The 19943-nt window shown below is 38.9% G+C and overlaps 1 protein-coding gene across 1 annotated transcript in view; it reads right to left on the bottom strand.

Moving 5' to 3' along the window:
• Positions 1-2765: 2765 nt before the first annotated feature.
• The window catches only part of adam19b (ADAM metallopeptidase domain 19b), a 35829-nt gene continuing 18651 nt past the window's right edge, over positions 2766-19943 (bottom strand). The window contains exons 8-23 of the mRNA XM_088431936.1: positions 19851-19922; positions 19581-19747; positions 17796-17880; positions 16720-16859; positions 14006-14183; positions 13846-13935; positions 13566-13761; positions 10872-10980; positions 10533-10749; positions 10345-10422; positions 8618-8726; positions 8427-8553; positions 8235-8334; positions 6105-6392; positions 5936-6027; positions 2766-4526 (exon numbers count right to left, since the gene is read on the bottom strand). Of these exons, the coding sequence (XP_088288062.1) occupies positions 4520-4526; positions 5936-6027; positions 6105-6392; positions 8235-8334; positions 8427-8553; positions 8618-8726; positions 10345-10422; positions 10533-10749; positions 10872-10980; positions 13566-13761; positions 13846-13935; positions 14006-14183; positions 16720-16859; positions 17796-17880; positions 19581-19747; positions 19851-19922 (2055 nt within the window). The 3' untranslated portion in view covers positions 2766-4519. The remainder of the gene's footprint in view (positions 4527-5935; positions 6028-6104; positions 6393-8234; positions 8335-8426; positions 8554-8617; positions 8727-10344; positions 10423-10532; positions 10750-10871; positions 10981-13565; positions 13762-13845; positions 13936-14005; positions 14184-16719; positions 16860-17795; positions 17881-19580; positions 19748-19850; positions 19923-19943) is intronic.

The following is a 19943-nucleotide window of genomic DNA, read 5'->3' as shown; positions in this document are numbered from 1 at the left end:
CAAACACTGCGCGATGGATAATCTGAAAACAACATTAAACAGGCAGTTTAAATAAAATTAAATATTAATTGCTGCCCATTAAATAGGCAGTGAAAATCCGACTGAATGTCATACCTTTGAATTGTGTATTTTAAGTGTTAATAACGTGGGAATTCGGTAATTGTATATTTTATTACCTATTTTCCAATCGCAAGAGATCTTGGGGGGGGTTGATGAATCTTGGTGTACTGTACTAAGTGGTGGAAATGGTTCTAAAACAAATCGAAATGTATATATATATATATATATATATATATATATATATATATATATATATATATATATATATATATATATATATATATATATATATATATATATATATATATATATATATATATATATTTAAATTGATGTATACAGTATACGCACATAGATAAATTGATACATATATACACACACAACAAACATACATACAATATAATGAAACAAATTCTGATCCTTTCCATCACTGTTATAAGGAAACACTTAGAGCAGCGGTCCGCGGACCAGTGGTTGGAGACCACTGATTTAGAGAATGGGAAAAGCATTTGTCAACACTAAGTGTCAACACAAAACCGCATTGCTCAGAAGTTCCTTTTCAAGCCTTGAAGATGGCACAACCTCAGTAGCCTTGTTGGTTCACTAAACAACACTCATGATCCGTTTTTAACACGAGACTAGGGGTGGCCGAATCCGGTCCTCTAGAGCCATTTATTATAATAAACGGCTATATATTATATATTTTATTATAATAAACTTATAAACTTATAAAATTATAACTATAATAAAAAGTCAATTTCATTTTACATGGATTTTTACTAAATATATACATTTTATACATAACATTATTCTCCATATTCTGTTCTGTTTGTGTCATTTTACATCCATTTGTTTACGCTCCTTGCAGTGCTGGAGTTTTTAGGCAATTAGAATTCAGCTAACTTGTGTCGTTATGCTGTGTGAAATCTGCCTTCGCCAGAAGCCTGGGCATTCGCATCAACATGGTGCGGGACAGCTGTAATATTCAATCGAGCCATAAGTTCGCCATCTAGAAGCCTCACGTTGAACGTGACATGACTGGATGCTCACTGCACTAAGGTGGTGCTCCATTGATCCACCCTGTTTAACGTTGGAAGTAGTTAAATGTCATTGAAAAAAAAAAAAAAACGTGTTGCTCTACTGTAAGCTAACAGGCATAGCATACATGGAAGCCAGACCCGCTTACATTTAGCAGAAAATTCAAATCTACTCGCTCTTTTTTTTTTTTTTTCTATTAACCCAAAATGGCTGAAGAAGAGCAAAACGGAAATTGGACCGATGCGACTTTCAGCAATGGCGTCCATGTCAATACAAAAGGATTTATCATTGGAAATGATACTAAGTCATTGAAGTTTTTCTGAGGAAAGAAAAAAGAATGGAATTTGTATTGAAAGAAGTTTTGGTGAGTCGAGCATTTGATTTATTTTTTCAATGTTTTATATGTTTTCGTAATTTTAGTTTGCTCACATTCAATTAGTGGTAAAGAAATAAAATGATGTTTGATAAAGCTTGCTGGCTTTTGGTGTCATGTTCTGTCTGGGTTTTTCCTTTTGTGGCTTTATTTTGTGGAGTTTGACTTATTTTGCTTTTGGGTTCGTGTTGTTTTTACTTGGTGTCTGTCGTTAGCGTAATTCACGTGTCATGAGCATATTTCAGCTCTAATGTAGCTCTTGTGTTTCGTGTTTCGCCCAGCTTCTGCAAGTAATAAATCGTTTTACTGAGCCCATCTCATCCTGCCTCTTGGCATTTTGGATCCGCCTTCCCACATCCATCGCCAACATGCTGCAACGACATGACACTTGTTGGACTTACTAAAACTTTGTGGACAGATAATTTAAAATAATTTGTAATTATTTTAAATTCTGACTATCTTTTCACACTTTGTTTTCTCTAAGCATACAAGCAAACACGTTCAAAAGAACTGCTCAAAAAAATAGGTTGCCATTATTTATTTGAGATGTCTTCTAAAAAGTCTTGCAGGATTAAGAAAAAACATTGTTCTGTTTCAATAGCTCCTTAATCAGCAAAGCCTGTCTTGTAAGCTGGCTTTGGCGCACCAGCTTCATTTGATTTTTTTTTTTTTATGTTCTGTCATACACTGAAACAGATGATCAACCCTCTCAAAATACATTGAGTTAATGTTCTTACAACATTTTTGACCTGTCAAGATGTATGCATTGTGTTACTTACTACTTACTATTACTGTTACTTACTACTACTATTACTTACTACTACTTACTCTTTTTTTTTGTATTTAGTATTTTTGACACTTAAATGATTGGTTTTTGTCTTTGAAAGCAAAAGTTTGGGTGTATTTATGAGCTTATGCTTTATTTACATATGTTAATGAAATTGTGGCTTTTGAACAAGCAGGGTACATTTCATATCAGCAAGGAGGGATAGGCAATTTTTCCTAAAAATAAAATATCATAAAAAAAAAAAAAAAGATTTATTTCACTTTCCATCTCACTACATGGTCCTCTACATTAAGATGCTTTTTAGTGGGAGGGCATCAATTAATTTGGTCTTGTTCCCTTTGCAAAGCTTGAAATTTTACACAATCGGGTTGGTGCGCCTGTTTTAGTTGCTGAAATATGTTTGTTGTGCTGCTGCATGTTGTTGCAATGTGCTTTGTACAAACATTTCAGCAATACTTGCTCCACGTCTGTTGCCACACACACCAACGCATGCATACACACAATTCATTTTCTTTTTACGTGGGCTTTATTCCCAACTGCGCATAACAAGCTGTACCATGTTAATTGTCACTTCCAAAAAAAAAAAAAAATGTAAATCTATTAAAAACCAAGATTGTAAATTTTCCATTAAACAGTGTCAGAATAGTATCTAGACAAGACAATTAAAAAAAAGCACACACACAAACATTTCAAGCCGCACATCTCTGTGAAGTGCACAAAGGATCAAATGAATGGTATAATCCACTTACTCAAAACTTTTCCAATGTCCTGTGTATGCGCAAAACATGTGTAAAGTAACATACCAAATCTCCCCTCTAAACTAGAGGACCAAAAGTGCCAGAATTCAATAAATACATGTACCATCAGCTAAATTAAATGTTTAATTAATTAATTAAAAGTGTCCATAATTAAATAAATGTTTAATTATATAATTAACTAAAACAATTAATTAGTAATGACAAATGTATTTAATTAATAACATTTAATTAATGAAAATTTAATTAGTGACACTTTCCTTAATGAAACCTTTAATTAATGACACTTATAATGACACACTGTTGCAGCATTTCATGCATTTAGTTCATCTGTCAACCTCACTCTTCAAAGTGAGGCGGGTTCGAACATCTAAATGTTTCATTAATCAATCAAAAGTATCATTAATTAAATAAATGTTTCATTAAATAGGTAAAAGTGTCATTAATTAAATCAATCTTTAATTAATTAATTACATGTGTCATTAATTAAATATAATGGCGGCTCGGTGGTGCAGTGAATAGCACGGACGCTTCACAGTTAAAGGGACCCGAGTTCGAATCCACCTGCTCCAGCCTTTCTGTGTGGAGTTTGCATGTTCTCCCCGTGGAAAAAAAAAAAAATCTAAACTAAAAATGCTGCAAAAAGAATGTGGAACATTACATACTTTATTGAAGTGCAGTGCCTGAGTTTGCATAGATCTTTGGAGAAGACACAATATGGCAGCTGTATTTCTACATGAAATACCTAACTTTCCAAAGTCTTAGTCGTAGTACCTTAATCATGACACGTCAGTTGCAATGCCTACTTTGTAAATGGAGTCCCGTTTACATGAAGGACGAGCAACATATAAATTTTGATGGCACAAATTCCACATTTGATGAAATTAAAATGATGGTGTCTTTCAAAAAGATTTAAGAAACATGAAAAATAAAGCTTCGGCTAAGCTCCAAGGTTCCTGGGGACAAAAAAAAAATATTACTCCAAGTAGAACGTAAAGAAAAATTTTCAAAGAATATTTACGGTATGTACAAAGGTTTTCAAATAAAGCTATAATAATAGTCACATGAAAGAAAATATGGCCTTAACAATCATTAAAAAAAGATATTGCTCATACCACATGCATTTAATCAAAATGACATGCATCTCTTTCTGAAACATGTCTGACCGGTCCCCTTAAGTCCAGTTATATTCCCAAATTTACCCACTAATAAAAAGTACAAGCACTTGAGCACTGGCATATTTTCTTAATGTAAGATATCCATTCACAGCCGGTGCTCTTCCAGAGGCACCACATTGAATTGATATTGTACACATTCATGTTTTTTTTCTTTGCTATAGGAATAAATACTCCAGCAACTTTGTTCCAACACATGAACTGATTCACATTTCTTCCCAATTGGCCACCACATAAATACAACATAATTCACAGGTCCGACATAATTCAAAGGTCCAGGGTGTCAAGTATGTGTTTGGGATCAAATTGGTCCTCGACGTCTCCCTGAGATTCAAGTTCTGGAAAGAGAAGATCATGAGTCATGTTGCGCAGGAAAATTACATGCGATGCAAGAACTGTGTTGGAAATCACATTTTTATAACAAGTCTAACTTTGGTTACCATTTATACCTTCATTTAGTATTTATTATTCATTTATCATTTATTATTACGCTTTTATAGGCACTGCAACGTTCTAATACAACTGATGATGGTCAACGGGTAAACGTGCTAGAACTGATAGAAGGCTGCAAAAACAGGAATGAGGCAAACAAGAAAAAGAAATGCATAAATGCAAATGAAAATGAGTGCACAAACGTATGACAAAACAAAAACACTGCAAGTAAAACAAACTGCAGAAAAAGTGGGAGCAAATTTACACCAGAAAACGTGTGTAAAAGAAGAAGACACCTGGATTAAAACAGCTGCTAGGAGAAAATATGCTGCAAGCTGACACCACATAATGGAAGTGCGGTGCCACAGTAATTTTTTAAAAAACAGCGGGTAGAAAAATGACCACAATATCAGTCAATACAAGTATTTCTGCCTTGAAACAATACTAAAAATGTCACTGCAATGGAGGAATCCAAAACAGAAAGAAATGGTAACCAAGGTTCGGGGGTGAGTTTAAACCAGTTCTTCTCAAATATTGTAGTGGGGTTGATGTTATGTTGATGTCATGATCTTATTTACAGTGGGCGGGTGGGGTGGCTTTACAAAAAAATAATTGAGAAGCACTGCTTTAAACTCAAGTTAAACAAACTTTCATATCATTATTGTAAAACTGAACTGGGGAAGGGTAGAGCGGAATCACAGGAATGTGTTATTGCATGACTACCGTATTTGTCTTTGTGGAAGTTGAGTTTTTTTTCCCTCATTTTCAATCCATATATTGGGGGGATCGAATTATACCCGCATAACTCAAAACAAGATCAATTATTCTTCACGTATCTGCGTTTGAATAACATTAATTTGAATGCGAAATAAGTAGTATCATGTTATTTACAAGGCTTAGACCGATTTTATATATACCTCTAATTCGCTGTACTGTTGTATGCGAGCGTTTTAGCGCGTTTGCCCTTTCAAATGCACTTTTGTCAAGCGCCGCCTTATTGCCTCTTCGTTGTCAAGGCTAGTTGACAAGGTGTGTGAATAATTTTTACAGCAGACTTTGCTCCATAATGAAAAGGAAGACTGATTGAATTGTCTGTCCAAGACAAAAATGTGAGAGTAGTGGCACTTTTTTTTTTTTTAAGCTCAGTTGATTCCAAATCAGTGTACAGCGAGAGAACATCAGGTGTGCCATGAAAATTATCCAAGGTCAATTATTTTGACGATATTTTTTATCATGCAAAAACGAGTTGTGCTACTTGAGAGAGAGAAAAAAAAAGGAATGAATTGAATTGCAGCCAATTACATCATCAGTTTACCTGTTTGGCCTTTTATGTTCAGCACAGGGAGCCAAAGCAGCCTTTCCAATCAGCAGTGGATCGGTGGTGACAAATTGGCCTCTTGATGGGTGCTGGAAGTCATAATAAAGAGAACTGAGTTCAATAATTCGTGGAAGGCTTCTTGTAAGTACACAAAAAAACTATTCACCGCTCCCGGTCTGCTTCCAGGACAAGGGGGCGGAGGCCTGTTTGGAGGCTCTGGTCGGGGTGTGGTAGGGGGAAGTGCAGGAGAAGGTGGCTGAGGAGCCCGCTTTCGCCTCGGCTCATCTTTAAAGGGAGAGTTGCTCGGAGGTGACGATTGTCTTTGGATAAGCGTCCGAGATCCACTTTGCTGTGAAGCCAACGCCGGCACAGGAGGTGGCTTCACGTCAGGACGCACGGCAACGTGTTTGTGGCGGGCTGGATATGCCTGGCTTAGAAGAGGAGAGGACTTTCCCTGTAGAAAAAAAAAACACATTTTACTAATGTGTGCTAATAAAAATGACTATAAGTTGCCAAATGTCATGGTGGATGGAGTGAAAAATGTGGTACTCTTCTGGAAAATCCAAATTCACTTTTTGTTGGGGCAACTTATCCTCATTTGCTAAAAGTTTAACCCATTCACTGTTTTTGTGTTTCCATGTCTAGAACAGGGCTGGACAAACTTTTTGACTTGTGGGCCAACCTGAGTTCTAAAATTTGAATGAGGGGGCCGAGCGAGGAACACTACCAAAGTGTTGCTTGTTAGTGAGAAAACCTCAGTGCACAGTCCTCGTAGTGTGATAACTAAGGCACCGTTATGTCCAGTTTTCCCAATCTGCTATACATGCCCGGACTTTTTTTTTTTTTAAGTGGAGATTTGCCAAATCCTCTGGATCTGCGGATGTGTGTAGCAAGCATAAACAGGAGATTTATGACAGGACTATACGCTATTTTCGCCAAAGACATCGATGCCTATGATGTTAAGAGATGGATGTTTTCTGATTGGACAGAATTTCACAACACTACAGCTGCCTAGAGGGTTGGCATGTGATTGGACAAAATTTGGCAACACTACTGCTGCTTCACAGGTTGGCATGATTGTAAATGAATAAAATCGCACGATACGGATTCGTATAGCAGCGATTTTTTAAATTTCCCCAATAAACAAAACCATGTTTTTTGGACACACAAAGGAGTTAAAATACCGTAAATTTCGGACTATAAGCCGCTACTTTTCCCCAAAACTTTCAACCCTGCGGCTTATTCAGTGACGCGGCCAATTTATGTAATTTTTCTAACGGCCGCTAGGGGCGCTCGAGTAGAAAAGGTAAGATTAAGACCGGTGGAATATATGCGTCGAGGAAGACTGCAACTTCCTGTCTTGTGCATAAATTAAATTAGCGTGAACATACCCTCATCATGGAAAGTGCAAAAAGAAAGGCATATGACGCAGGACAAACTCCATTCCAGCTGTGATTCCTGGGGGCACAACGAAGTATTTGCAGCCGCTTGACATTAGTGTGAATCGTGCATTTAAAGTGGCGCTCCGTGTTGAATGGGAGAATTGGATGACTAGGGAGTGTGTTACGACGTCTATATAACAGTTTCATTCCGACACTGACGAAGATGACTTTGATGGCTTCAGTTCAAAGGAGGAAGATGAAGACGGCTTACCGTGATTTTTACCAGTATGTTCTTTTACCAGACCTGTTTTACCAGACCTGTTATACTGTGTTACTAGCGTGTTGCTACCATGCCGCTAGCGTGTTGCTACCTTGTTGCTAGCGTGTTGCTACCATGTTGCTACCGTTTTACTGCCCTGTCACAGGCACCGTTTGGGAAGAAAGTTATATTATTATTGTTGTTAAGTTATATTGTTAAAACTTTGAAAACTCTCTCTGTGTACCGTCTTTCTTTGTAAATATGTTTACATGTTTTAATGTGGGCACATGCAGCTTGTATGCAGGTGCGGCTTGTGTATGTACAAAATCGGTTTTCTTCTAAAATGTAGTGGGTTGCGGCTTATAATCAGGTGCGCTCTATAGTCCGGAAATTACGGTAGTCCTAGTTATGTATAGACAAGGCCTAAGTGGTAGTGCCATGTTGAACTTTGACATCAATCACCAATTACAAGGACGGATGAAAATTGTACTTCCATCATTTTTAATTTGCTGTGTTTTTCGCGCAAACGGGCATCTGTCGCCATGGACTGACAAACAGTCCGTAAGTGCTGACAGTGCCCCCCTCTGTACACAATTTTAGTGCACTATGAGATTTAAATAAACCAGGTTTAGGAAGTTTGAAAAGTTATGTTTACCTGTTGGTCCAAGTCTTGCTTCTTGAGCAAGAATGTTGGGTTGGTGTGACCATTCACATGACCTTCTGCATGCAAAGGCTTGGCTTCGCCTGGGACTGAACTGGAGATCCAAAAACAAGCACAGACATAAAAATGTTTGGACAAGTCGAGCCAGTATAAAATAACTTTCGATTTCAATAACCATTTCAATACCTTGGTACTTGTGGTGGAGTTGAAGTTTTAAGTGGCTTGAGTTTATGTTTATAGCAACACCACAGTCCAACAGCCAACACAACAAAGAAAAGCAAAGGAAGCACCAGCAGGACTGGAAGGAGGTTGCCTGTTGTAATACACTGTATTAAAGGAGCCTAGTTCCAAATAAATGTTGAAAGACGTTTTCTCACCGTGACTGACGACAGGTCCGCTGTCCACACTCCCGCCCGGCCCCCTCTGGTTACATAGAGGAGGGGCCCAACCACTCTCACAGTGACAGTTGTGGTTGTTGTTACATAGCTGGCAGGGGAGATGAAGGGAAGCAAATTGTTGGGCCATGTGAAAGCCATGTGACAGTTACAGAACAACACCAGAAAAGTTGGTCTCTCCATTTGTTAAGTGTTTTTCATAATAATAGCATACTAAAATTCATTAACAGTGTACAGTGATCCCCCCTACTTTGCGGTTAATGGGGGGTGCCAACCCCCCGCAAAGTCTGAAACCCGCGAAGTAGGGTATCAGTTCCTAGATTTCTATGTACGCCCCAATATAACAGCCGGAGTAACCATAAACAATCGTTTTTGTTTTTTGCGTATTTTATTTCCTTTCTCCTAATATTTTTCATTACATTATCCTTATTAACATTATTGTATATTCATGAAATACCTAATATTACTTAGTTTGTTGAGAATTTGTTCTCAGGACTGGTTATCTGCACCAAGCCTCCGGTGAAAGATTACGCAAGTCATCACGTTGAACTTCACATTTTGGCTCATGTATGGTGTATCATGTAGTATCTGTTGAATAATAAATCAACAACAATGTTAAAGTCAGTCAACTAACATATAAACACTTGCCGAACTTTAATCTATGAATTTACTGTACAACGGCTAACTATAAAGTGCAACCTCTACACAAACGAACACAGAATAAACATTCATCGCTTAATAAACATAAGCAGTAGCGTGCGTTATCAACATAAAAGATAAACTATAAATATGAACTTACGTTGTCATTCACTACGTCATTGTAGCGATTCGAATGTCGCAAAGAGCGTAAAATAGGAAACGGAAATACAACGCGACCCGACAAATTCAAAGCATGCATTTCAAAATAAGATAAAAAACGTCACTAACTCTAACGCTTGAAGAATGCTTAACATAGTTTTTAACTAATATTACTTAGTTATTTGATGAATACAGTATTGTATAATGGACTTTTTTTGCTTTTTTACATTTTTGCGCATTTTTTTTTTTTTTTTATATTTTTAATTTTTCCTGAAAAAACCCGGAAGTACTGAGACCGCGATATCTGAGACCGCGAAGTAGGAGGGATCACTGTATACGTTAAAATTTCCCAAAATAAAATACAGAGGTTTATTAGAATCTTTTTTGACAGTATACAGTACAATTGCGCTCACATTTAATAATTACATTTATTTACACACACTAACAGTTTGCACCCTTGTTCGGATTGTCAAAATGAAACATCCAGTTTGTGTAGCTGCTTATATCCACTAGGGTCACTGATGTGCTGGTGCCAATCCCAGCTGTCTTCAGGCAGTAGGCGGGGGACACCCTGAACTGGTTGCCAGCCAATCACAGGGCACACGGAGACAAACAACCATTCACACTCACAATCACATCGAAGGGCAATTTGGAATTTCCAATCCACCTGCCATGCATGTTTTTGGCATTGTGGGACGAAACCGGAACGCCCGGAAAAACCCCACGCGAGCACCGGGAGAACAATATGAACTCCACACAGGAAGAATGCAGCTGGAATTGAACCTGGAACCTCTGAACTGTGAGGCTGTCACTAATTTTCAAACAGGTGACAATGGAGGTTTACTGTTTCAATTATTTGCACTTTTGTGCCTTCAAAAGCTACTCAAAAGTGGTCTTCACCCAAAACTCACCCCATGTCCGTTACATTTGGAATGGCAGTCATCAGCTTTGAGGAAAGATGCATTGCGGCATTCGCCATTGAAGCAAATCTATTAAAAGTGAAAAATGAACATTAGGGATATTACTTTTACATCATGAACACAAATACAAGGTAAAGAGACAGGTCTTGCATAATGACATTATGTTATTGTAGTCTCACCGAATCGTCTCCGCATTTGGTGCCTGTCATGACGAGGCCTGGATCCAGCGTGTCTCCCTGCACATCCTCATCTCTCTGGCCGGGCTTGTAAACGTGCGTTCCCATACACTGGACCCTCTTGTTGCCCACGCTCACTGTGGTCTCGATACGCACAGCGTTGCTCTCTATTGGCTTAGATGCTGAAGATAAACATTGGATCTTCCCGCATTTGGCATCTCTGGCACAATCAGATCAAAAATAACCTCAAATCCTTGACTGTGGATTATAAACAAATGTTTACTTTCTTTTCATCATACTGAGACATAAATGGTTGTCAAAAGTGAAAAAAGTCTGCCTCACTTGTCCTTACAGCTCCTGAATTTCCCAAACAGATCTTTACCACAGTTGCCATACATGTCACCAGCTTCATTGACCTTCTTAAAACACACGTCATGGGCCGGTCGACCATCTGTAAAGACATATGCACAGCAATGCGCACAGCGTGTTATTCGACCACCTAATGGAAAGCAGATGGCAGTGAGGTCAACGTCTGACCTCTGCAACAAGAACAGCAGCTCTTCATGTACTTTCAAATAATTTGAGGCTTGAATGAGCCACGGTATAGGGAAATATCATGTTAATGGTTCTCGATCTCGACATGCGCGTGCGGTACAAAAATGGAGTGGATGGACTGAACACCGTATCCGATACCTTTAATAAAACAATCTGCCACTTTCTGTTGACTGAAATTGAAAACCAATCATGACCCAGTTTGCAAACATCACATGGGCAAACTCAGAAAACAGCTGAGCCGAGAGTGGTCGTTCCTTGAGCCTTGAGCACATGCAATGTGATTTTCAGCTGGCAGCAAGTAGAAAAAGTGTTTTTGAGCTGGTTTTTTTTTTTACTGCTGAAAATAAAATGGTGAAATATGTTCGGTACCCCTTTACACCTTTCTATTTATACGTGAAAACTACTACTACTACCATTACTAGTAACAATGTAATGATGTTCGGAAGAACACTTTCAGGCTCAAATTAAGTTTTTTTTTCTTCAAACTTATAAAAATAAAAAAAAAAGCCTCAAATCAATATTATTGTGGAATACCTAGGGGGACTCATATTATTGTTGCAAATTTGCAACGCCTGCCTGGAGAGGGTTAAGCACTTGCTATTCCAAAATCAACCACAAGAGTGTACTAATATAACACTTGTAGTGCCATATATACACAGTCAGCCCAACGTAAAGGGCTCGTCAGTGCGTGCAGTTAGTCACTTTTTTTGGGGGGGGGATTTTAATCTTGTAACGATGTTAATTCCTCACACCAAACACCCCCAAAAAAGTATTTTATATGATGCATTTCTAAGAATTCATTTCTTTTCCTGCGAGCAAATAGTAAGAAACATCCATTCTCAAAGAATACACATCCAGACATTCACATTTTTTACATCAGGTTTCATTCTGGGGTTGGAGAGAAGATATTTTGCACCAAGTTGACGAAGTTAACAGCAACGTTTCATTTATTAGTTACAAAGTTTTACTATAGAAAATGTAAAAGTGGTGAAAATGTGGGTTTGGGAGCACCCATCCAGACAATCAACATTTGTAGTACATAATTCGCCCGCGAGTGGAACTACAGTTATGAGTAGTAGTGGTTTTCGGAAGCTGCCAATTTGATAAGAGGAAGGGCTCTTGACACTGTATTGCTTTTTAATATCACTAAAAACACCTCATTTGGCTCCTGGGGTAGCCCCCAGTGCTCCATAACCCTTGTGAGGCTAATGTGTGTATAGATGTTTCTTTGTGCCGTCAATCACCAATGTGCCAAATGTAATTTATATGCATATATTTCACTGTGGAAAGGATAAAATCTCATTATATGGGTGCCCTTTAAAATATCATCACAAGAAACAACAAATAGAAATCAATAGATAACGTAGACAGTAGGAGTTTCTTTTGCTAGGACATATTTTGGTGTCCATCTAGCACAGGGGTCACCGACGTGGTGCCCGCGGACACAAGGTAGCCGCCAATGATCACATGAGCAGCCTGCAGGCCTGTTCTGCAAATAGCTTACAAGAGATAGAACATTGGTGATTTTCTTTGAATTACATTTATATTACATAATTACACTTGATTTACATATTTACTACAGCGGTTCCCTAATCATTGTAAAAAACTCATCGCTCTTCGTATTACTCAGTACCAAAGAAGTTGGTGTGTTTTCTGCTTTTAAGTTGTGCATTTTATTTAGGCTGAGTTCACAGTCCACCTTGTCATTAAGGATTCTTTTAGGCTCACTTCACAGTCCACCACGAAGGCTATATAACCGGCCGGCGCAGGAGAGCTTGTTGCCGGGTTATTGCTTCGCGACGCTCCAAGCATCCTCGGCATGTCTCTTGTTTTCTCATCCCGCTTTCTTTTTCGTTGAGACACTTTGGGTGTGTACAGTGTGACTTTGTTTTGATACTTTACCTTTTGGGACTGTTTTTGTTTCCACGCCTGGCGTGCGTTTTCAGTTAATAAACTATCATTGTCAATCCACTTCCTCGTGTGGTTGACTGGGGTCCTGAATCCGCTTGGTTTCTGCGGTTATTCAGTTATTCAAGTAGCTCTCACTTTCAAAAAGGTTGGTGACCCCTGATGTAGCACCACATAGGTCACTCATGTGGTAGTATTTTTATGCCAACTGGTAAAAGAGTCCAAAACCCTTATCAGCAACATAGTGATCCTTCAGTATCATGAACTATGGGACAAACTTCTGAGAAAACTCATATGTAGTACTATGTGCAATGAATGCCAATCAAATTAAGGGCATTGGGACCAAATGAGCAATTTTCATGATGTAATTGTGATTATTTAATGCATAAGAAAGAAAGAAGCTGTTGCATAGTGTGCACTTGTGCAGGCTGTGTTGCAAGATGGGGCCTGTCAAGTGAATTGGCCAGATTATTTGATTGTATGACTTTAATTGTTCATGTATTTTCGTTAAATAACAAAACAACTGACATCTGATGAACCTAACTGACTGTATTATGTACAAGCTTAACCCACCTCGTCCCCAGAGTGAGCGGCACTGCTGTTCCAGCGTGAGGCACATGCCAGTGTAACAGTAAGCCTTCCCATCCGCGCACGATGTGCCGTCCACCAAATAGAAGTTAGCAGGGCAAGACTCGCCCTTGCCATCGCAGTACTCGGCTAGGTCACACTGGCCCGACGGGGCTCGACACAACACCCCCGGGCTCTTCAGCTTCACATGCGCGACATGAAGAGGAGTTTGGATGTGAAAAAAACACCGCTCACACGTCTGCAATGTTGGTTATGAGGCGCACACCTTGCAGTTGTGACAGCAGACACCGTGGGCGCACTCGGCTCCAGCTTTTAAAGTGCAGTTATTTGCATTACAGCAGGGACTGGTGCACTCCTGTGTAGAAAGTAATCGGTGAGTCGTTTCATCATCCACGATACTCATGCACTGATACCATCAGACTGACCTCTTCTTCTCCACAGTCACATTCCTCACCATCTTCCAGGTAGCCATTGCCGCAGCGCTGTCCTCCATACATGGCTCTGGTGTTTGGCTCATTGAAGAGACACTTTCCTCCTCCTGAGTTCAAGTAGCTCTTCAGTTCACGCATGTTACACGCATTGAAGACACGTGGAAACGGGTGCCTGCCAGACATACAGTGCAAATGAAGAGAATTATTGATAGACTGATGTTTTACTGAGGAACCGCCAAATGACAAAAGCACTTAAAAACAATGGACTAAAACCAACAGTACAGTAGATTACATCCATAGTTTTAATCTGGTTTTGTAATCATGACCACCTGTGTCACCTGTCACCTGGTAAAAGCTTGTCCCCTCACCCAGTTGAATCTTTCCATTTTCTGACATATATTTAACCCAATATACTGTACTTGGAAGCATGAAAGTGTGGACACAGTCCAAGTAAGTGGCAAGCATTCATCCATGCACCCAGGAATGACTAGGTGAGCGGTAGACTATTCATATGCAACATCTACTATTTAAGAACAAAGTGTCACTGAGGAACACTTTCCCTTCATTGAAGGTGACCAGCATGGCTGGCATTTCAGTTTTTGTGCTGTGTTTTAGAGTCATGGTTTCATGAACTGAAATATGCATATTGTACACAATCTTGATGCATTCACTGTACAGGTCTAAAATCAAATGCAATGCTTAAAATAAAAAATTAAAAGTAAGAGATTTTGGTCTTATTTTGCTTTTTAAATATGTGAACGAATAAATCGCTTGCACATTGTTGAGAAAAGCATTCTGGGATGTCTGGGTGGTGACTGAATTCAAATAACCAATGGGCACATTGCAAGGTGACAAATTAATTCCAACTGTCTCTTAACCAGAAAATGCAAGACAGAAGTTTTAACATCCTCCCCAAGAAGGCATTATCTAGTACCTTATGATCAGCAAAACTTTGCTTTTTACTTGTGGGGTATGTGACTGATGACATGTGGTCAAATGTGTATTGTTTTATGTAACCATTTTTGACCAAATGGTTTTGGAAAATTTACTTACACTTGAATAGCACTTTTTTTTTACCTTAAGTACTAAAAGTGCTTTACACTGACAACTCATTTACCTACTGATGCATCAGGGGCAACTAAGGGTTCAGTGTCTTGGTCAAGGACATTTCGATATGGTCACAATGGTCAGGGAATCTCTTATCACTGAGCCATGCCATTCCAACTCCAGGGGGGTCGGGGGGGCAGACAAAGTGCACAAAAATGGCTATCCAGCAAATGTAAAATCCGTACCTCAAGCTAATAGAGCAGTTCTCAAGGGACACCTGTACGATCAAATGAGATTGAATACTAAAAAAAGTATCAAATATTTGGTCTTCAAAACGATAGTTTTGCCAAAGTTTTAGTAACACTTTTAGAAGGGTATTTATGGAATAGTTTTTTTTTTTTTTAATTATGATTGTAGTTTTGTTTATGTGTACTACATTACATTGAATGCTCCTTAATGTTTCTATAAATTTTAAATCGTGGCTTCTCCTCTAGTAGAAGCCGTAACCCAATTGTGTGCAATATCCACTTAGAGAAATTGCCACGCTTCAGGTTGAAATTTACAAACAACAGTACAACCACCATAATACCGTACAGATGTTATGACATTGAAGTTCTTCAGAGGTTTCAAGTTTCTTGCCCAAAAGTAACATCTTTAGGCCTTATGCATAACTGCAAACTTGGTAGAATTTTCACACCATGATACTGGAGCTATTTATCAGGTGCAGCTGATATATTTGATTTGTCACACATATTTTGCTTCTCTTAACTTTCCAATAAAAATGATCCCCAACCTAGAGAAAACAAATTTAGTTTTTTTCACACCAAGAGCTATCTTTTCGTCAAAAGCCTTTCCAATGTTTAGTCTTGTCATGTGCTGCATTTGAGGAAATTGGGAAGTCAGACTTTTCTGATCTCTGACTAAGAATGGCGCCCTTGTATAGTCAGAAGAAAGTATCCGGACCATGAAAAACAATTTATCACTATCATCCATCTTTGTTGTTTGCCTTGAACGCTTTGAGGTTAGCACTGGGACAATCTGAGTAGGAAAAATCCCACTTCCTAACTTCCTCAAATGCAACATTTGAGTTCAAACTATTGTAAGTGCCTCAATACGCTTGTTGTGGTTATTGTAACAATATCGTGGCTCTTTGTAAACATGAGGGCATTGCTTGAGTACTTTGTAAGGTGAAAAACTTTGCAAAGGTATTTCGTGTGCATTTGGAATTTTTATGCAATGCACATATTTGAATTCCACAAAACCTTTTGGGTAAAAAACCCAAAACAAAACAGCTGCTTGTTCCAATGGAACCATCCACCCATCTGTTTCCTCATCATCATCCATGAACCAGGAAGGAGTCCGCTATAAAAGAACAAACAAATAAACAAAACAAAAAAACAACAACTTTGCTTACTGTTATGACTAAGAGATCTGCCGTGTAGGGCTAAGAGCAACACAATTAAATAAATAATAAGATAAATAATGAAAAAATATATTATTTGATTAATAATTCCACTATTTTTATTATTTTATGGTCTGTTCTCTACTGAGAGACACAAGTCAAACAATTGATCGTCCAAACTTTTGCATGATACTTCATTGTAGCGTCCAATCCACAACAAAATAAAAAAAAATAACAACAGAAAACCAAACGCAGTTACCCTGTAGCAGCTGCCATGATGCAACCCCCATCCTCAGCTTTGGCCTGGCAGCAGTCAGCGCTGTCATGACTCATGCCGAAGTTATGGCCCATTTCATGCGCCATGGTGGCGGCCACGCCAACAGCTGACTCGGAGTGGTCCTTTTTCCATAATCACAGGTGCACAGAGCATATTTAAAAAACGGATGTTTTGAACTGATCTTCAGTCTGCTCATGCGTAGACACAACTATGTTAAAATGCCACGTCGTTAACATTGCAAAAAGAAAAAGAGAGTCAAAGATGAATGAGGCTTTCAGGGCGGTTACGATTTCTAGATTATTTCTAGATTACTTGTCTCTCATAGGTTTGTCTTGGTACAGCAAAAATGATCTGATTCGGAGGACTGGAATCATGACTGACGGTGCTGTGTTGACAAAAACCCAAGCAATAAGAACAGTTTAGGTTCAGCACATGCAGATCACATTATTTTTCGTGTGGTTCTTACGTGCATATCCTACTTAAAGTGAGCTTCAAAAGGAGTTAATAAGAGTCAATTTAGCCAATGTCGAATCAGAGAAAGACATTCCCTGAGTAGAAAATGAAATAATGAACCATTTTACTTTAATTTTTTAAGCATATTCACTAGGCAGTGCGATACAAAAGTGTTTGCGAAAAATGCCACACACATTTTCCCCAGAATCCTTCATTTGATTTTTCAAAATTCTTTTTGCATTGTACTCATGTTGAAGTTGCCTGTCCAAACACAGCCATCTTGTCACATTACTAATCGATGTAATTGTGCTAATCAGTTGAAGTGAATTATCTAAATATTAAAATAACAATTCGATATACACATGAAACTCCGCCTGCCCCCTCCATCTGCAAATGACCTAGCTCAGCAGTCTGTTTTTAAAACTCAATCAAACGTGGCCCTTGAGCACCCAGAGTTCACCATCTGATTTACGAGAAAAACCTGGTATTTTAACAGGTATCTAAATATCTTTATTTGCGCCGTACTTACAGTCCAGGCATGCAAGGGAAATGTTTACCTTGAGTGTGCATAACATTTAGACTAGATTGCCATATCTGTTTCTTACCGTGTTCACACCACCAGACTGGTATTCGGAGCACATGGCTTTGAGAGGCGCCAACCCAATGGTGGTACCATGGAACGACTTTCCCCTGGTGACACAAAGTGCACATTAGTTCACCAACCATCCATCCATTCATTTTCTAGAGCTGCTTATCCTCATTAGGGTGGCGGGCTTGCTGGTGCTTATCCCAGCTAACTTTGGGCAGTAGGTGGGGGACACCCCGAACTCGTTTCCAGCCAATTGTAGGGCACACAGGGACGAAAAACCATTCATGCGTCCAATCACAGCTAAGGACAATTTAGTATGTCCAATACACCTGCCATGCATGTTTTTGGAGTGTTGGATGAACCCGCAGTGCCCGGAGAGATCCCACGCAGGGCCAGAGCAAGATGGCATTGAACTCGGGCCTTTGAGCGGTGAGGCGGACGTGCTAACTGCTGCATCACTGATCCACTAGTTTGACATCCAGACTACAAAATTTAGGCTTGTACAAATTGTAATTTATGAACTAATTTAACTCAAAACTTTTACTTTTGTGATTCTTGCGAGGACAATATTTCATCATCATTTCCACTCTGAATCAAATTGAACTTAACTCTTTCAGTGCCAAGCGTTATTGGTTAAGGCAACCTCTAGAGTGCCAGTATACTGTATTTAGCAATTTCACTCCTCTTTCAAGGCCGACGGAATATTGTGTGCTATGGCTATGTAAACATGGGCGGTACCATATGAAAGATTGATTTCCATTCCTTTCCTAGAATTACAAGTACAGTGGACCCCCATGTTACAACATCCCTGATTTACGTTATTTTCATGTTGCAATGTGTTTGTTTTTTTTATCCCCTTTATGACATTTTCCCAGTTATGCGAACAAAACAATTATCATGACCCTCGGGACTTGGCTGTATTTGTGTTGTTTTGCCTTCAACTGCTGGCGTTTTTAGGTAATTGCACTTATTTACTATTGCTGTCTAACTGCTTCCATGCAATGCGTGACTACGATGCTGGTCTGCTATTGGTCGGCGTCTCCTCACGGAGATGGTGGTCCGCTATTGACGGCCTCACTTGTTTCAAAATGGCGGAACAGTAAAGTTTTGTCCGAAGGTGAGTGGTTACAAAACCGTATTTATAGTGCATTTTACTGCTTAATTCAAATTTAAAAGGGTTAGCTATGGGTCCCAAGATTACTAGTGATGTTAAAGAGAGAAGTAAGAAGACGATTTATAATATAAATCATCATAACCCTTTTTAGGGAATATGGCCATAACAAGCGCCACTCAAAGGTAAATAAATCCTTTCTATATTTTTATTGATGATGTTTTCTGATTGTATACATGTATACTATATATACGTAGCACTTACTATACTATTTTGGGCCCAATTTTTAATATGTATGTACAATGTTGATGTTTTTACCTGGGGTTCTAAACGCATTAGCTATTTACCATTGGTTTGGATTGCCCGTCATATGACGAATTTGCCTTACTACCCCAACTGCGGAATGGACTAATGTTGTAACGGGGGCCCACTGTACGTACAGTAATGTATGTACTGTACTATACTGTATGTGTTGTACAGTATGTATGGCAACACTGTCATCAAATGGTCAGAGTTATCACTACAGTGCTCAATTGGCTTAATATGAGATAATCGTTAATCAAGCGTGTCAGCTACTATCCATCAAAATATTTTTGATGAGAATTTTACTATTTTTATTACTGTTTTAAAAGATGAGAATTCTCGTCCATGGCTCAAAAGGAGTTCACATCTAGAGGGGTTGACACTAACGTGATGAGTTGAGCGTTGTCATTGTGGAGAATGTGAAGTTGTTTGCTTCTCCAGGAGAGGAACGCCGCCAGCGTGCTGTGTGGGTTTTCGGACACGTTGATCATGTCTTGGCTGCTCCACACCTCCAGACCGATCAGCGCCACACGAATGCTCAAAGCCTTGTAGTACTATGTTTGTGCGTTTATGTGTGGAAACGGCACATTTTCAGAAGAAATGGATTTGAGATACTGACAAGATATGTAGTGTCCACACTTTATACAAAACGGTTACCTTGTCAACTAAATTGGCAGCTTCCAGTAATTTCAGTTGGGTCTTCTCGAGACTACTCCCATGTTTGTCAAACTGAAAACCACATATGGTTAA

This window comes from Hippichthys cyanospilos, chromosome 13, assembly GCF_059441005.1.
Source record: "Hippichthys cyanospilos isolate Australia breed blue-spotted pipefish chromosome 13, RoL_Hcya_1.0, whole genome shotgun sequence".
NCBI lineage: Eukaryota > Metazoa > Chordata > Actinopteri > Syngnathiformes > Syngnathidae > Hippichthys > Hippichthys cyanospilos.
The sequence above is the reverse complement of the archived record's forward strand: the minus strand, read 5'-3'. Positions and strand labels throughout refer to the sequence as shown.